This window comes from Centrocercus urophasianus, unplaced genomic scaffold, assembly GCF_019232065.1.
Source record: "Centrocercus urophasianus isolate 14NV4802_14NV808 unplaced genomic scaffold, USGS_Curo_1.0 seq_11, whole genome shotgun sequence".
Lineage (NCBI taxonomy): Eukaryota > Metazoa > Chordata > Aves > Galliformes > Phasianidae > Centrocercus > Centrocercus urophasianus.
This window is the reverse complement of record NW_024884253.1, coordinates 12,711,734-12,726,863: the sequence shown is the minus strand read 5'-3', so window position 1 is coordinate 12,726,863 and position 15,130 is coordinate 12,711,734. Positions and strand designations below refer to the sequence as shown.

The 15,130-nt window shown below is 41.9% G+C and overlaps 1 protein-coding gene across 4 annotated transcripts in view; it reads right to left on the bottom strand.

Annotated features, from left to right (window-relative positions):
• SAMD12 (sterile alpha motif domain containing 12) overlaps positions 1-15,130 on the bottom strand; it is a 178,192-nt gene that overhangs the window by 72,666 nt on the left and 90,396 nt on the right. The window contains exon 5 of one of the 4 annotated variants that reach the window (XM_042839742.1): positions 1,883-2,348. The exons of the other annotated variants lie outside the window; for them this stretch is intronic. Within the exon in view, the coding sequence (XP_042695676.1) occupies positions 2,203-2,348 (146 nt within the window). The 3' untranslated portion in view covers positions 1,883-2,202. Of the gene's footprint in view, positions 1-1,882; positions 2,349-15,130 lie in introns of those variants that run through there. 4 annotated transcript variants of the gene reach the window in all.

Sequence of the window (15,130 nt, the reverse complement as noted above, 5' to 3'; positions counted from 1 at the left end):
AGAAAACACCCCTGGTGATTCAGGTGGAGATGGTTAGAGAGCTCCTCTGGACAGGCTCCATCCCAGGGTGCTGAGGGAGCTGGCGGGGATGACTGCTGAGCTGCCCTTGGCCATCTACCAGTGCTCCTAGTTATCTGGAGGGGTCCCAGAGGATTGGAGGCTTGCTGATGTGACTCCTATCTACAAGAAGAACCGTAAGGAGGATCCGGGGAATTACAGGCCTGTCAGCCTGACCTTGGTACCAGAGAAAGTTATGGAGCACAGAATCACAGAATCACAGAATCACCCGGGTTGGAAGGGACCTCAAGGATCATGTAGTTCCAACCCCCCTGCCTAGCAGGGCCACCAAACACACACATTCAGATCAGGTTGCCCAGGACCCCGTCCAACCTGGCCTTGAACACGTCCAAGGACGGGGCATCCACAACCTCCCTGGGCAGCCCGTTCCAGGGCCTAACCACTCTCCTTGTATAGAACTTCCCCCTAACATCCAACCTAAATCTTCCCTCCCTCAACTTGGATCCATTTCCCCTAGTCCTGCTGTTGTCAGCCCTTTTGAACAGTTTACTCCCCTCCTGGGTGTAGGTTCCCTTCAGGTATTGATAGGCTGCAATGAGGTCACCACGCAGCCTTCTCTTCTCCAGGCTGAACAAGCCCAACTCCCTCAGCCTGTCCTCATAGGGGAGGTGCTCCAGCCCCCTGATCATCTTAGTCGCCCTCCTCTGGACCCTTTCCAAAATCTCAATGTCTTTCTTGTACTGCAAATCATCTCGGGTGAGATCACACGACACGTGCGTGGTATCAGGAGGATCAGGACCATCTAGAACAGGCTTATGAAAGGCAGGTCATGCTTGACCAACCTGATGTCCTTCTACACCCGGGTGACCAGAGTGGTAGACGAGAGAAAGGGTGTTGATGTAGTCTGCCTAGACTTCAGCAAAGTCTTTGACGTGGTCTCTCACAGTATTCTCTTGGGGAAAATGTCTGCCTGTGGCCTGGATAGGTATACTCTTCTTTGGGTAAGGAACTGGCTAGGGGGCTGTGCCCAGCGTGTAGTGGTTGATAAAGTCCAGCTGGCAACCTGTTTCAAGTGGTGTCCCCTAGGTAGGTACTGGGGCCCATCCTGTTTAATATCTTTACTGATGACCTAGATGAGGTGATTGAGTGCACCCTAAGTTTGCAGATGACACCAAGTTGGGAGGTGGTGTGGATCTGCCTGAGGATAGGGATGCCCTTCAAAGGGATCTGGATAAGCTGGATTGCTGGGCTGAGGTGAATGGGATGAGGTTCAACAAGGCCAATTGCCGGGCCGCAACAACGCCATGCAGCGTTATAGGCTTGGGGATGAGTGGCTGGATGAGCGAAGAGGAAAGGGACCTGGAGTGTTGGTTGATGCTTGGTTGAACATGAGCCAACAGTGTGCCCAAGAGGGCCAACGGCATCCTGGCCTGCATTAGAAATAGTGTGGCCAGCAGGAGCAGGGAGGTGATCATCCCCCTGTACTCAGCACTGGTGAGGCCTCACCTCGAGTACTGTGTTCAGTTTTGGGCCCCTCACTACAAAAAAGACATTGAGGCCCTGGAACGTGTCCAGAGAAGGGCAACGAAACTGGTGAGGGGTCTGGAGCACAAGTCTTATGAGGAGCAGCTGAGGGAGCTGGGATTAAAATACTTCTTATTCCCTGGGCCCTTCCTGTCAATATTTCTGTAGACTACGCAATAAATGCAGAAACTACTTGTTCCAGGCTCCAGATGTAATACTGAACTTGTCAGTATGTTGATTTAATTTAAACACAGTATGTATAAGTAAATAAATACGGCACTTCTTTTTCAGTTAACACAACGAAGACATATTTATTTACATGATTAGCACTTTTATATACTACCCTTGATTGATTTTCACTGCTTACATTCTTGTTATGCCTCGGCACATGCACAGATAGAATACACCTTTTTGAAAAAATTTTGGATTCATTTTGAGCTGCAGATTTAAAATAGAATTTAGCATGTAAAAGTGAAATTCAATGAAAATGTTGAACATTTTTTCCAAATAGGCTACACAATCAAGGCAAAACTAAGCTTATCATTACATTTTTTAAGTAAGCAATCTCACTAAGCAAGGAAGCATTATGTTCACTTGAACAGAATGTCAAGTTCTGACTAACATATTTCTCAGCATCTCAGAACTGGTAGATGTTAGTCTCTATTGCACAAGTTTTATATAAAGATTAAAAGAGGAAAACAAACTTCTTAGCCATTTTTTCCTCCCAAGTGGTTTCTTACCTTTGAATGAACTAGTCACTGAATTGAAATAGCTGGAAAAACATGAAAAAGATATTATCTCTGCACCTGTAGAAGCAAAAAGAGTTTTGCACTTCAACAACAGGTGCTTAACCAGTGACTTTCACCACTTTGGTTGTCTGACTTCCTTCGCATTTCTGCAGCAAATACTCACTGCCACATGTTGAAAAATACCAATTGAAGAAGTTACAAGAACCTGCAAGATCTAACATTACTCTGCTGCTTGAAGTTCAAATAAATCCAATGCATTTCTCTTCAAAAAAGTAAATATGTTGTGCAGTTTTAACTTAAGTATTACAGTAAATATTTCATACCTAGTTTGCAACCACTGGAAATACTACAGTATTTAAACTGGTTTTAGTTCTTTGATGTGAAAAACCACACACAAACACTCACTGCTTCATCCGCATAGAACCCAAGCGTATGCTGGGGAGAAGACAGGAGAGTGGGGCAGATGTGAATAAATCAGCTTTTGATATTCAGGACTGTGTTGCAATAACTTTTGAGTAACCATGTCACTGTCTCCATAAAATTTTTACATCATGATTTTGCAATTGTAACACAGTTCTTGAAGATTAAGGCTATTCAAGTTGTAACATGTACAAAATCTTGCTACACTGCTACCAGTATGGTTCAGCCTGGCTCTTCGCATTGTTTGACATTTTTCCTACCTCAGACACAGCTCTGAACCAAAAAGCTGAGGATGCCAAACATTACTTTTAAAGCTCATAGGATTCGTTTCTCATTATAACAATTTATGTGCCTTTGTCTTCCCTAAATTTTATATGAAAATACTTCCTCATTTATGCACTAGGTAAGACGGGCACTAAAGAGAATAGTTCTAAATAGGAAGCAGGGATGCTAAAACCCATACAAGGGGACGTGGACCGATTTGATTTTTTGTTTGGCACATCTGTCAAACACCCAGATCCAGTGTGCTGATAAAACAAGACAGCTTAAGGCAATAAACATGTCAGATCCATCTGCTCTTCAGGACACACAGAAGAAAAGAAATTGCTCCCTCCATTATTCTGTACACTTGAAATTATTTTGAAGAGGTTTCCCTCTGCTGCTGACAACAATTCAGCTCTAACAGCCTAAGCCAGAGGGTTTCCAACCTTGCTTCTTGATTCCTGCTGGGCATGTCGTGTGCCCTTGGCTTTTCCACCCTTCTCTCTACAGTCTGACAATTGGTGCTTGGGACATGGAGCACAGGCCTTAGGAGGAGCGGCTGAAGGAGCTGGGATTGTTCGGTCTGCAGAAGAGGAGGCCTGGGGGAGACCTTATTGCTCTCTATTTCTACCTGGAGGGAGGTTGTAGTGAGCTGGGGGTCGGCCTCTTCTCTCATGTAACAGTGACAGGACCAGAGGGAATGGCTTCAAGCTGCACCAAGGGAAATTTAGGCTGGACGTTAGGAAATAGCACTTCTCTGAAAGAGTGGTCAGGCACTGGAATGGGCTGCCCAGGGAGGTGGTGGAGTCACCGACCCTGGAGGTGTTCAAGGAACGTTTGGATTTTGTGTTGAGGGATATGGTTTAGTGAGAGATATTGGTGATAGGTGGATGGTTGGACTGGGTGATCCTGTGGGTCTTTTCTAACCTTGGTGATTCTATGATTCTATGATTCCACTACTTTCTTAGAGCTACATCATCCCTTCTTATTGCTCCTGTCCTTCATACTATCTCCATGATGTCCAAAAACTTCCACAATGAATTTCCCAATCAGAACAGCCTTACAACATGAGTCACTGGTGTGACTGACTGCAACCAAAGGCAATCCTGAATGGACAACTACTATGGTATTTGCAATGCATTTACCCAACGGTGTGGGTGCAGCCAGCTCTGAACCCCAACACCGGCTGCTAGCGAAGTACTGACTGTTGCAAGGGCTCAAATGCAGATCACGGCAGCTCGAGGAGAACCAGAGTAGAAACAGCTGGCAGGGCTGAGGCATGCATGACAAAAATCATCTCCCAGCCATGTTTCAGCCACATGCAGCCACATTCAAGGAAGCTGGCAGCCATTCAGGGGATGTGCTACTTTCTCATATGAAGGTAGAATTAAAAGAAAGGGTTCTTGCAGGATGTATGCAACACGCTGATGCTGGGCTGGCTGTAGATCTTTAATTCAAGTAACATTCATTCATTTCTCACTTTTGACTGGCAGGAGAAAAGATGGAAGAAAGTCCTTAGCCTAAGTGAACCCAGGAGACCCAAGTCACAAGGAAAAAGCTCAGCTATGCTCTGGAGTGAGCAGCACAGAGTTTTATCCACATGAAGGCAGAAAACAAGAATGAAGAGCTCCTTTGTACTATATATTGGTCACATATCTATATTATGCAACCCATCTGGAAAATAAACATCCAAGACAGAGCTCACTGGAAAAGATCGTGCTTTGTTCAGCCCTTCCAGAGTGCTCCCAATGCCAGGAGGTCTTTAACCTTGTTTCAACTTTCCCCTAAATATTCAAGCTTACCTTGAGCGGACAGTATTGAATCCTGTACTGTTTCTATTGACAGTGACTTGCTGTACCTCAAAAGCACACAAACTGATCAAGCAAGATGATAAAGCATTTTGTCTCCTGATACGCAGGACTCATACGCAGGTCAGCAAGAGAGTAGAGCATATTAATTATGAAATAGGAAGGAAAGGGACTGTGGAGCAGAGGAATCACCCTTTCAGAAACCTTAGCTTCTGCTGTGCAGCACCAGATGGAGAGCTCTGTACATCCCAGGTGTGCACGTGGAGCTCCGATGTGTAAAGCAGCTTAGATCTTGAGCTTATCATTCAACAAGTACATAACTAGCCAGCACGGCGGGTCTCAGAACAGACACTGGTCCTGGTGAAGCCTTGCAGAAAAAGGGGGTGGAGATGAGGGTAAGTCATACAAGTCTTGCAATGCATGAGGTGGAACAACATGGGATCAGACCTTTGCTGTCTCATTCAGCTAAGCATCACAGCTGATGGATTAAGCATATCACCTACTGCTGTTCAAGAAAGTAGTGGATATTATCAGTTTCTTTAAAAGGCTAAGGAAAACTGAGAAGGAACAAAATGAGTAATTAAAGCTGAGGGTCTGACTATTGAAACCTAGAACTATCCTTTTGGAAAGCTGGCCTTATTTGCTGCAAATCAGTTTCAGCAGACAATTTGAAGCCATCACACCAGCATGCTGTTATATGTAAGTTAATAAGCACTTACTATTGATGGTTTCTGCAATGGCTGTTTAATTTTTAATCGTATCCTTAATTTACTGTTTATGTTTTTATCCAATTAGAGTGTGTATGTGTGTACGCATGTGTGTGATGGAGAGAACACAGATAGCTGTGTTTGCTTGGAACGCAGTGCCTGGGTGACATACATCCACTAGACACATTTTTTTTTCCTTCCCATATCAATTTCAGTTGGATTGCTATCCTCTCCAAATATGAAGAGATTTAAAAATCGTGCTTTCTATATGAAGGGGTACATATCTGCCCCTGCTTGAAGTTCTCTCACATACCCCTCCTATTTTTCTGAAGGATGCCATTCCATGCTGTGCTACGTTGCATGATTCTGCTGTTAGAAATGGGCCTCATTGACCTCTCTGTACAATGCAGCACCTGGAACTTGAAACTGGATGTCATTAAAATACACAGTGCTAAAAAAATGACTGGTTTTACAGGCACTCTCCTGAACAGAAATCTGAGCATCTCTTTTCATTTGTAGATCAGCTATTTAGGTAACACCTCAGGACACCCTCACCCCCCTCAACCCCATTTCAATCTCTCTATAGATTCCTACAGTCATAAAAACTGGATGCACTGAAGGGCTGGGAGACGGATCATTTATTTTTAAGCACTGAGAATTTTTCATGGTGATCAACAATAAAGTTCTCAATTACAGAGGGAGTAAATAAACTAAAGGATAAAGCTTTAAAGAGAGCTGGGTAATGACGGAAAGAGAGAGATTAGAAAATCTCAGGGTCCAAGAGATGAGCTAGTCATAAATAAAATAACATTACATTCCTATTACTATTTGACCTGCTGGTTGGTGTAATGCCAGTGAATGAAAAAAGCAAGCATGAAAAAGGGAAAGTCAGAAATCCACTCAGCAGAGGCATCATGTGGCTGATGTGGATTCTGGCAGAGCTCTCGGGAGATGATCTGACACCCAGTGCTGCTCCCTGAGCCTGAGCCCTCCACATCAGATTGCCTCCAGCCACGGGCTCAGCCACAGCAAATTAGGACAGGCAGCAACAGGACTGTGTTCAGACAGCCTGCTCTTGCTCCCAGCAGGCAAAAGCTGGAAGGAAAAGGCAGGGCCCTGTGTGTCCCTCATTCAGCATCTCCTCTGAGTAAGGGTGATGGCAGGGAGCTCCACAGCAGTCAGATGGAGGGCTCTGATGGGCACTCACTGCCTCCAGCTATGCTCATGTCCTGGCAGCCAGGTGCTCACATCTGCTGCAGCTGTGTTCCTGCATCCCCCAGAGCTACACTGGAAAAAAACCACTGCAAAAAACAGGCTGCCCTGTACTCTATTTTGATCTCAGGGAGAAAAAAAAAATATATAAAAAAAAAATAGATGCAATTCTATCACTCTGCAAATATAACACGTCAAATTTCTTCTCCTCTATAGCACAAGTAAAGATAGGAAATCGATATGTGCATAGAAAAAATAAACACCTGCAAGTTCCTCTAAAAGGAAGAAATGAAAGGCCTACAGCTGCAGGTGTCATAACAGTGGCAGAACGGGTGGGATTCATGTGCTGAGGTAAAAGACTGACAAACAGAGAGGAGTGAACTGCTTTCAGAGAAAATGCCACCGGTTCCATTGTTCTTTTTCAGAAGCCCATTAAATGGGCAGTACTGGGCAGGTACACATACCTTGGTGCAGGGGCCGTTCCTCAAAACAACCACACCAGGAAGCTTTTCTACTGAGTACCCTCAGATTCGCACTCCAGGAACCGGACTGTGTGTTTAAAACAAAAGCCAGCCAGCCAGCTCAGAAAAGCAGCTTCAGTGCTCATTTTATTCTTTGCCCCCAGGGGCAGGAACTTGCAGCAAGGAAGGATGAGAATATGTAATAAAAGGGAGACAGGAAGGTCTCCAGTAGGCTCTGACTCCTAAAGATAGCAATGAAAGTAGCACGAAGGGAAGGAGGAAACCGCCCTCCCACATGAGAGGAAACCCCAAAATAAAACCTTTTGGCAGATGGTAAAAGGCTTTAGCATCCAATAAGATGAGCAAGCTGCATGAGAATGCACAAGAGCTTTAAGATACACAAAGCCCAAACAAAAGAAATATGAAGAAGCTTGGTTTTCCAACTGCTCTTCTGTGTTATTATTTTGAGCCCTTTTTGGATAGGCTTTTCTGTGTAACTGAAACAGGACTTCATGGGGAAGTTCTTCACTATGCGAGCAGTGAGGTGCTGGAACAGGCTGCCCAGACAGGTTGTGGATGCCTCATTCCTGGAGGTGTTCAAGGCCAGACTGGATGGGGCCCTGGGCAGCCTGGTCTAGTATTAAATGGGGAGGTTGGTGGCCCTGACTGTGGCAGGGGGTTGGAGATTCATCATCCTTGAGGTCCCTTCCAACCCTGGCCATTCTGTGATTCCGTGAAACTATGCAGTTCACATTTTTCAAGTGACACCTTTGTTGCCTGTACTAATTCTATGAAAGGGAAATCTTTTCAGTAACTTTTCTGAATTATAAAGCAAGAGGTTCAGATCCCAAGGAGCTCTTCAGCTGGGCTCTCAGCCTGGTCCCAGCCTTCCTGAGTGAGACTGGAACTACCTTCGCAGAGGTAAGAAAAGCCACAGTCATAAAATACTATCAGTGGTTTAATATTTGTATCAGGCTCAACCACATCCACGTAAGAGGAAGAACCTAGAGGACAGGACCCATCAAACAAGAGTTATTAAAGCACTCATAGCTGAGAAAAACTGTCAGTGCACATGTAACTTACAACTCTGTCCCAGGACAGTATATAAAATATAGTCCCTCGCTGATTAACACTAAAAGAACATTTAAATTACAAGTCAGAAAAGCACCCCAATAGCAATCAACCCAGAACTTGTAAATCATCAATTCTAACTTTTTTTGTTTGGTACTTTAACTGCCAGTGAGCAGTAGTTAGCTCAGGTAAAAAATTATTTGTAGAAAGTAATAGAATGTGAAAGATGATATTATCAATTGCAAGTATATATATATAATATATATACATATATCTCAGTTTTAGGGCATAGCATAACCAAATTCTGCTAACAGGTACAGTTAGCAGCTGAAATATTAATACACTAAGGCAGTGGAAGATTGGTGGCAAATTAAAGGTGAGTAGCATCACTTGTTATATACTTCATGCTGAGAAGCAAAAATAGCAAAGTCTGCTGCCTTGTTTTTCCCCTATTCAATTTTAGCTGTCCCAAATGAGATGGCTAGCCTTGGGGCTGACAACGGCAAGAGCAATGATAGGTGCAAAGCATTGCACCTATCATGGGCATCTGCTTTAGAAAGGGACAGATTATCCCAGGAGGTGGCTATCATTCTCCATTGATTATCCGAGGAAATGCGAGCAATGACTTCAAATGGACAACTAACTTTTGTCTGGCTAATGTAAGATGCAATAAAGACACTTCAAACTGCTCAGGCCAACAGAGCTTGTATTTATCTTTGATTATGCCCTTTTAGTAAAGAACAGGAATAGAAAAATAAGATAAAAAGCAGGTTTTGTGGTTTTGATTTTCATCAGTGATTATGAAATTAGGATTCCAAGTAACATAGGTAGTGAACATCATCGAAAGAAAATTTAGGACCAAGTGAAAAAATAAGCATTATACAGCTAGGAAAAAGTTCATAAGTGGAATAAAATATCAAGATTGCATTTTATATATAATAATTGGAATAATTTCCAATAATTGGAAAGGGATCACAAAATTTTTCAGTTTCAGAAAAACTATGCTGGGTTGAAGAACAGAACGCTTATGTTTCTGTATTTGCAGTTTTAATTAAGATACTAAAAAGGTTTATGGATTTGATCCAAAGGTCAACAAAGTCATTGGTACCCTTCATTGATTTGAATGGGCTTTATAGTCTCATGCTGTACAGGAAAAATGGGGTTGATCCTGTTCTCATTTTAACTAGCTTCAAGTTTCACTGAAATCAATGGAGCAATACTCCTTCATTTGCCCTCGCAGAACTAAGAGCAAAATTGAGGTCTCATATTTCCAGAGGGAGGTTATTGTGAAAAACCTACCTGTAGCTGGTGATGGACATCAGTTTGCATACTTCTCAGTAACTACTCTTGCTGTCTGTTCACTATGCTAGAATAGATACAGATTGTGTACATGAAAAGCTGGACCAAGTTTTGAGTTGGCTGAAGGCTTTCCTAATAACTCTGTCCAATTTAAGCAGCAGAAAATGAAGACACTAGCTTTAGGAGCTCCTAATTCTTAGAGATATCCTTGATGAAGGATTCGTCTCTTCTGTTCCCAGCACCTGGTTAACGCTCCTCACCTAAATGCCTCAGGTTCCGATTGTCTGGATCAAGAGAAAACCCTGATGAAACCAGTAAAATAAGTTTTTATACCAGAATTATCATGTGATCAGCTATACCATGTAGAAGTAGAGTGAAATTCTCACAGTGTCGGGTCCCATTATTAGAGAAGCACAGAGATCTCAAGAAAAGCGAAAAGTACAATAAAGAAAAGTACAATAAAGGAAAATATGAGGCGCTGACAAAGCAACAGTCACACATTTTGTGGCTTAACACAGCAGTTAAGAAGGGAGAAAGAGAATTTATCAACAATTCTAGCAAGCAAATATCAGTAAACAATAATTCACTGTAAAAAGAGCTTATTAGAAGAAAATAAAATGTAATTTTCACTATAACAGCTGAAAAAACCTCTACACTTAGAAGATAGGTTTTTAGAAAAAGACAAGATAAAGCTCATAGATATCTTATTTTAAGAAATACAACTCAGCAGAAAGACCTTTGCTACCTTGATGGGCTATAAGGGCTGGCTACTTTTCTATGACCCTCAAAAAACTATGATCCAGGTTTAAGTGGTGATCTACAAAAGTCAACAACACCAATGATTAGTGTCACAGTCAACAGCTGTAACAGAATGGATGGTATCTGCAGTGCTGGACACATTAAAGCAATTTGTGAGCTTAGAGAAAGATGTTTTCAGAAACTACACAGGTGACAACAGATTTGTCAGACAAGCTTTAGAGGGTAGGACTATCCCTCCCTTCCTTTTTCCTGTCCCTTTCATCTGAAAAATTGTTTGTTTGCTTCAAAAAGTCTTTAAAGTTTTGACCAAGAATGATAACTGCTGTGGATTCATAAGAGTGATGAATTTTGGAAATTTTCAAATGTCTACCTGCATCCTTAATTGTCTGACACTTCTAAAAGCCAGTCCATTGTCCAAGATAATGAAGACTGCCTCTTCTGTCATCCAGGGGTCTTTAAATAAGAATGGCGCATCTTGGCACCTTATGACAGAAAATCACACAGAACAGCTGAACAGTTTCACAAAGTTGTGCTCTCTGGAACTGTCTAAAGAAATCCCTTCCAGACAACGTTGTCTAATCAGCCCGCAAACACTCAAGCTAGGGGAAAACCAGCAAAAGCAAGCTAGAGCAGGAGATCATCATCTCCTGGCTCAACTTTCATTGCAGTCCAGTTACCCAGGAGTTCTTGGATCCAAGTTGAAGGAGGGAAGGGTTGGATGTTAGGGGGAAGTTCTTTACAAGGAGAGTGGTTAGGCCCTGGAACGGGCTGCCCAGGGAGGTTGTGGATGCCCCGTCCTTGGACGTGTTCAAGGCTAGGTTGGACGGGGTCCTGGGCAACCTGATCTGAATGTGTGTGTTTGGTGGCCCTGCTAGGCAGGGGGGTTGGAACTACATGATCCTTGAGGTCCCTTCCAACCCGGGTGATTCTGTGATTCTGTGATTCTGTGATTCTGTGATTCTTAATGCAATGAAGGACAAAAAGAAACAGAAAGAAGTCTTTTGTTTTTGTTTTTTTTTCTCCAGAAGGGCTGAAATGAGCTAACATGTTAAAGAAGGAAGAAAATGGGTTACCATTCCCTCTCCCTCTCTACCTCTGACAGGCTGAAGAGAAAAGGAACACTATGGAAAACATTATTTTTTTCAAGTCTTTCTCTCAAAACCAACCACCTGAAAGTCCTACACAGCAGTGCTCCTCAACACAACAAACATAAAGAGGACTTTAGAGTCTGCTGACTGATGTTCATGACAGCAGAGCTTCCTAACTGGTCTCAGCAAAATCACTTGTTTCAACACCCAGGAGTGGGATGGGCTTCACATCCACCTCACAGCATCACACGTCAGCTGGTGGCAGTTGGGTGTCCCAGACCAGCTGACTGGGGAGATCTGAGTCCTATTTCTAGTGGAGCAGGCTTAAACTACTAAGGCCATGTCAATGTATGAGGATTCAGGCTCTTCATAAGCTTGAAGGGGAAACCTGACATGCCTTTTTGTTCACAGATAGAAGCCTCTAACTTGCCTATCCCTGTAATTCCTGAGGATGAGCTCCATCTCTCTTGTATAATGGAATGAGCATGCCCGGTCAGAGTCCTGACATTTTGTATTGGGCTCTCAGATATAAAATGATGTGAGCACTCCTGAGCCTGACTGTCTTCTAATTAGGCTGTCTCGAGATGGACATCAGCTCCACAAACCAAGCATATGTAAATTAACTCGTTTTCTAGCTATGTGGCTAACTGAGATTAAGTCCTGAGATACGGATGACACCTCAGTGTGGCTGAGGCGCTTCAGAAATGTATGGCACTGCCATGTACGTATTGTCTAAAACTCAGCCTTTTAGTTGTACACTATGAAAGACAAAAGCTGAATGGCACTGGAGATGGTAACTGAGGCCTGTATGGAGCAAATTGCTGCAGACTTTCAGAATGCATCCTCTGTTCCTACAGGTAAGTTTCCATAAGTCAGCTGCCTGGGAGGTGTCATCTGTTACTGCTAAAAACTCTGAACGTTCTGTGAAGGTAACGCTGTGCATAACTATGTATTTGAATGTTAGGATCACACAACACAGCTGTAGTTCAACTGCTACAGATTAAAAACTGAACAGATTTAAAAAAAAAAAATTCCCTGACCACATTTTCATTAATTTTCATGTTGAAAAATGTGGCGGCTCTACTGATGCTGTCATCTGCTGCTATAGCCCTTAAATTAAAAAACTGAAATATTGAATAAGTACTAATCTTAGGTGGCACAGAGGTCGCATAAAGAAACTATTTGTTGAAAACTGTTCAGAATTTTGTTAGAATTCCAAACCCCTTAATGCCAAGGACTTTGTTAATATACTTCAATATGTTATTTTATAGGGAATCAATTTCAATTAAAATTCATTCAAACGGTGACTAGAAAAATTCTATAATATTGATCTTAAGAGGGAACCAGCATAGTTAAAATTATTAATCATACTTGAATGTGCCATAAAACACTGGGCTAGTACCTGTGCTTTATGATCATGTCAAATAAAGAGGTTAAAAAAAAACACAACTCTTTCCTTTATGGAAGATGCCAGAGATCCACATCCTGCTCAGTACTGAAAAAGCAGTTCATAACACTACTGACTGACTGTATAAGTGACTAAATGAAGGTGCTCTGTCATATGAAGCATAAAAGCCATTAAGAGAAACTTTTATTTGAATAGAACCACATTCATTTTTAAAATTACATGACAGAAAGGCTTTTAAAGAATGTGAATGAAGAAAGAGAAGTTTTAAAATAAGATGTGTTCATTTTACACAGCTTAGAAAAGCACCATCATGAAGGCATGAGGAGTGAGTTTTTCTCCCACCTCTTTGAATCTATCCAGTAATTACAAATCTTTATTGCACAGGCCATAAATGCTAGCAACAGGAAGAAAAATGCTTTTGAACTTATTTGGCAGCGCTCACCTTCAGGGATTGAAAACAGCAGAACTTGATTTTATATTTTCAAAAAAGGCTTTAAGTGACTTTTGTGTTTGCTGAAAATGCCAATATGGAGAAACACTTTGCTAACAGAACGCATTCAAGCAAGGTGTCAGTAACACCAGTATCATAAAATCAGAAATACAGTGCTTCAAAAGCCCATCTGAGTGAAGAGAGCTTTACCCAGGGGGTCCCAGATGTGATCACAGAGTGAGACCAGGGATCTGGGCTCTGCTTAAGGAGCACCTGACACTATCAGAGTACTGGGAAGGGGGGTGCTGGTCTGATCCAGGAGGGCATTTCTTATCTTCTTATTTCCCACTCTGCTCATTCAGATTGGCTATCAAGGAGTTAGCTGATGAAGACAGTCAGGTTTTGAAACAGAAGCTCAACAGTGAAAATTTCTATGCACTTTCAAAGAGTAGAAGAGTGTACTTACAGCTCTGATTTCTTCACTTATTTCAGAGAACAACTATCAATCCTACTTTCATTCTACGCCTGACTTCTGGAAAATCTCATTAGAAATGACAAATATGTTACATTGTAAATGGCACCATCTTACAATATGTAGATATGCAATATTTAAATTCTGTGTGAAAAACTGTACCTACTGCTGGAATCCCTTTTACCAGCCTGTTCTTTTCAGCTGGATGAAAACAAGTGATTTCTGCTGGCAGCGATCACAAACAGCTGCTGTTAAATTACAGCCTCTGACTGTTAAAAACTTTCCTGTTTGGTTGAAAGTCTTTCATGAATGGTCACAAACAGCAATATTCTATTTTTTTTTTCCTTAAACCTTGAGCAAAATTGTTTCTTCTCTTTCCAGTTTACATATACATATATAAAGTATAAAGTTGTAAGATCTGTTCATTGAATATGTGAGACAGTTTTGGGTATGGATTAGCTTAGAAGAGCCAAACTTCCCAGACCTAATTTTCCAGTAGACTGACTTCTAAGAAATTTTAAAAAGCGGGAATGAAAAAAAAACCACCACCATATTAATAAAAAAACAAGAAAATCAGAAACTGCAATAATATCCTTGCAATCACACAAAATGGATAATATTGCATTCCCACTAGACTGAGTTGCAATGTTATTTATAGGAACACAAAAAACCCACAAGCAGCTAATAGTACTATTATTATACAGCTAAAATCGCAACGCAGAAGTTCATCAGTACAAATATCACAGCTGCATACATCATGCTTCCGTGTCCATACTCCAAACTAATACACTGTGCACATCCAACAGCTCTGTGCTAAGCACATCCAGAGTGCACTGCAGTGTATTGTCCAGTGTATTGGAACTTATTCTGTCAGCTGAATCACTTTGCAATTTGCTATGAATATATATTAGCATCACAGCAACAGCTAAAAGGTAATTATAAGAACTATGCTACTTCAGTGGTCTATCAGGGACTGTCGATTGCACTGCAAAAGTATATTCTTCAGGTTAGAAACCAGAAACACGCAATTCAAATAACTGATGGCATAGATGGAACCAGATATTCATGATGCATGTCGTTTAAACATCTTATTTGTGCTCAGATATGCTCTCCACAAAGAGTATTCTACTCCAGGTAAAACAGATTAAAACTATAGAGAAATCCTCAGTGCATACTTGTAACCTGGAAAAAATTGATTTTCATAAGTCATAACAGTGCCTACAATCTGAAAAACCTCTCAGAATCAAGCAGAGCTTCTGCCTACCGAGTCTACATCCTCTTCAAGTGCTGCGTATGTCCTTGACTGGGAGAAAAATACAACAAAGACTGCTCTTTTGTACTCTAATGGATGGCAGCAAAGTCGTTTTATGGTCTTGGAAGAGAAGTGTTAAGCACTTAGCACCAGTGCTAAGATTCCTACAGCAATACAGTAGAGAATGTACA